The sequence below is a fragment of the Mandrillus leucophaeus genome, unplaced genomic scaffold, assembly GCF_000951045.1.
Source record: "Mandrillus leucophaeus isolate KB7577 unplaced genomic scaffold, Mleu.le_1.0 Scaffold448, whole genome shotgun sequence".
Taxonomy (NCBI): domain Eukaryota; kingdom Metazoa; phylum Chordata; class Mammalia; order Primates; family Cercopithecidae; genus Mandrillus; species Mandrillus leucophaeus.
The window spans coordinates 2,252,290-2,253,384 of record NW_012104787.1 but is presented as its reverse complement, the minus strand read 5'-3'; the positions used below and the strand labels follow the sequence as shown (position 1 = coordinate 2,253,384).

Below are 1,095 nucleotides of genomic sequence, written 5' to 3'. Positions count from 1 at the left end.
ATATATAATTTATCTAGATTACTGGACTCCTTGGCGGCCCCTTAAATTTTGTCCTTAATGATGGAATTTTTGGCTTCATCTTTTTTGAGGGAGCGGGGTATATCTTGGGGACAGGGGGCCCTGTAGACTGTGCCTGCCTCCTTAAAACTGTGACCTTCCTGTTACTGAGAGGTCTTCTCTGCCCCCATCAGAGGCCAGGATAAAGTTCCCAAACCAGTTTCGGCTCACCCACTGTCCCATCTCCTACTTCCAATGAGCACAGGAATGGCTCCAAATCCTGGGATCCTTTTGGTTATGTTCAATTCGGTAAGCGTTCCTTGAGGGCAATGTGCTAAGTGCCCGGGAAGCACCTGGCGAAGGACGCTGAGCAGAGAGACTGCAACAGTGAGGGGCACGGGGCGCACCTGGATAGGGCGGGGCTGGCCGCTCTGTACCTGGAGGACCAACCACCGACCCTGGAGCACGTTTGGGTGGAAACGTCACGTCAGAAATCCCGACCTGGTCTGACTTCCTGCCCCGGGGCCTCAGGCTCTGGACACGGGCCAGGGAGGCGTCGCCCAACCGCGTCGGAGCTGCTTCCTGGGCGCCGTGGGCGCTGACTGCGCGGGCCGCGCGGGTGCTGAGGAGCGCGAAGCGCGGGGACGGCGCACCTGGGGTGGCCCTGGCGTGCGAGCGGCGACATGGAGGATGGCGTGCTCAAGGAGGGCTTCCTGGTCAAGAGGGTGAGTGCGCGTACGAGCCTCGGGACATTGGCCGGGTGGGGCCCCGCCGACGCGGCTCCCTAGAGAGGGGCCAGACGCGCGCCCCCGAACGGGCATATTCTGGTCCGCATCCCCAACCCCCATGGTGGGACCGGGCTGCCTGTGGCCCTGATGGGCAGAGCTGCATGTCCGAGGGGACGCGGGATGAGCAGCAGCTGCGCGCACAGGCCAGGAGGAGAATTCCACTTGGTTAGCGTAATATGGAGCCGGGGCAGGGGTACCGAAGCGTGTGTCTTAATTAAAACTTGTTGGCCGGGCGCGGTGGCTCAAGCCTGTAATCCCAGCACTTTGGGAGGCCGAGACGGGCGGATCACGAGGTCAGGAGATCGAGACC

The 1,095-nt window shown here is 61.5% G+C and overlaps 1 protein-coding gene across 1 annotated transcript in view; it reads left to right on the top strand.

The window, feature by feature from the left end:
* The first annotated feature begins 541 nt into the window (after nt 1–541).
* PLEK2 (pleckstrin 2) overlaps nt 542–1,095 on the top strand; it is a 26,351-nt gene continuing 25,797 nt past the window's right edge. Inside the window, exon 1 of the mRNA XM_011994233.1 lies at nt 542–722. Within this exon, the coding sequence (XP_011849623.1) occupies nt 681–722 (42 nt within the window). The 5' untranslated portion in view covers nt 542–680. The remainder of the gene's footprint in view (nt 723–1,095) is intronic.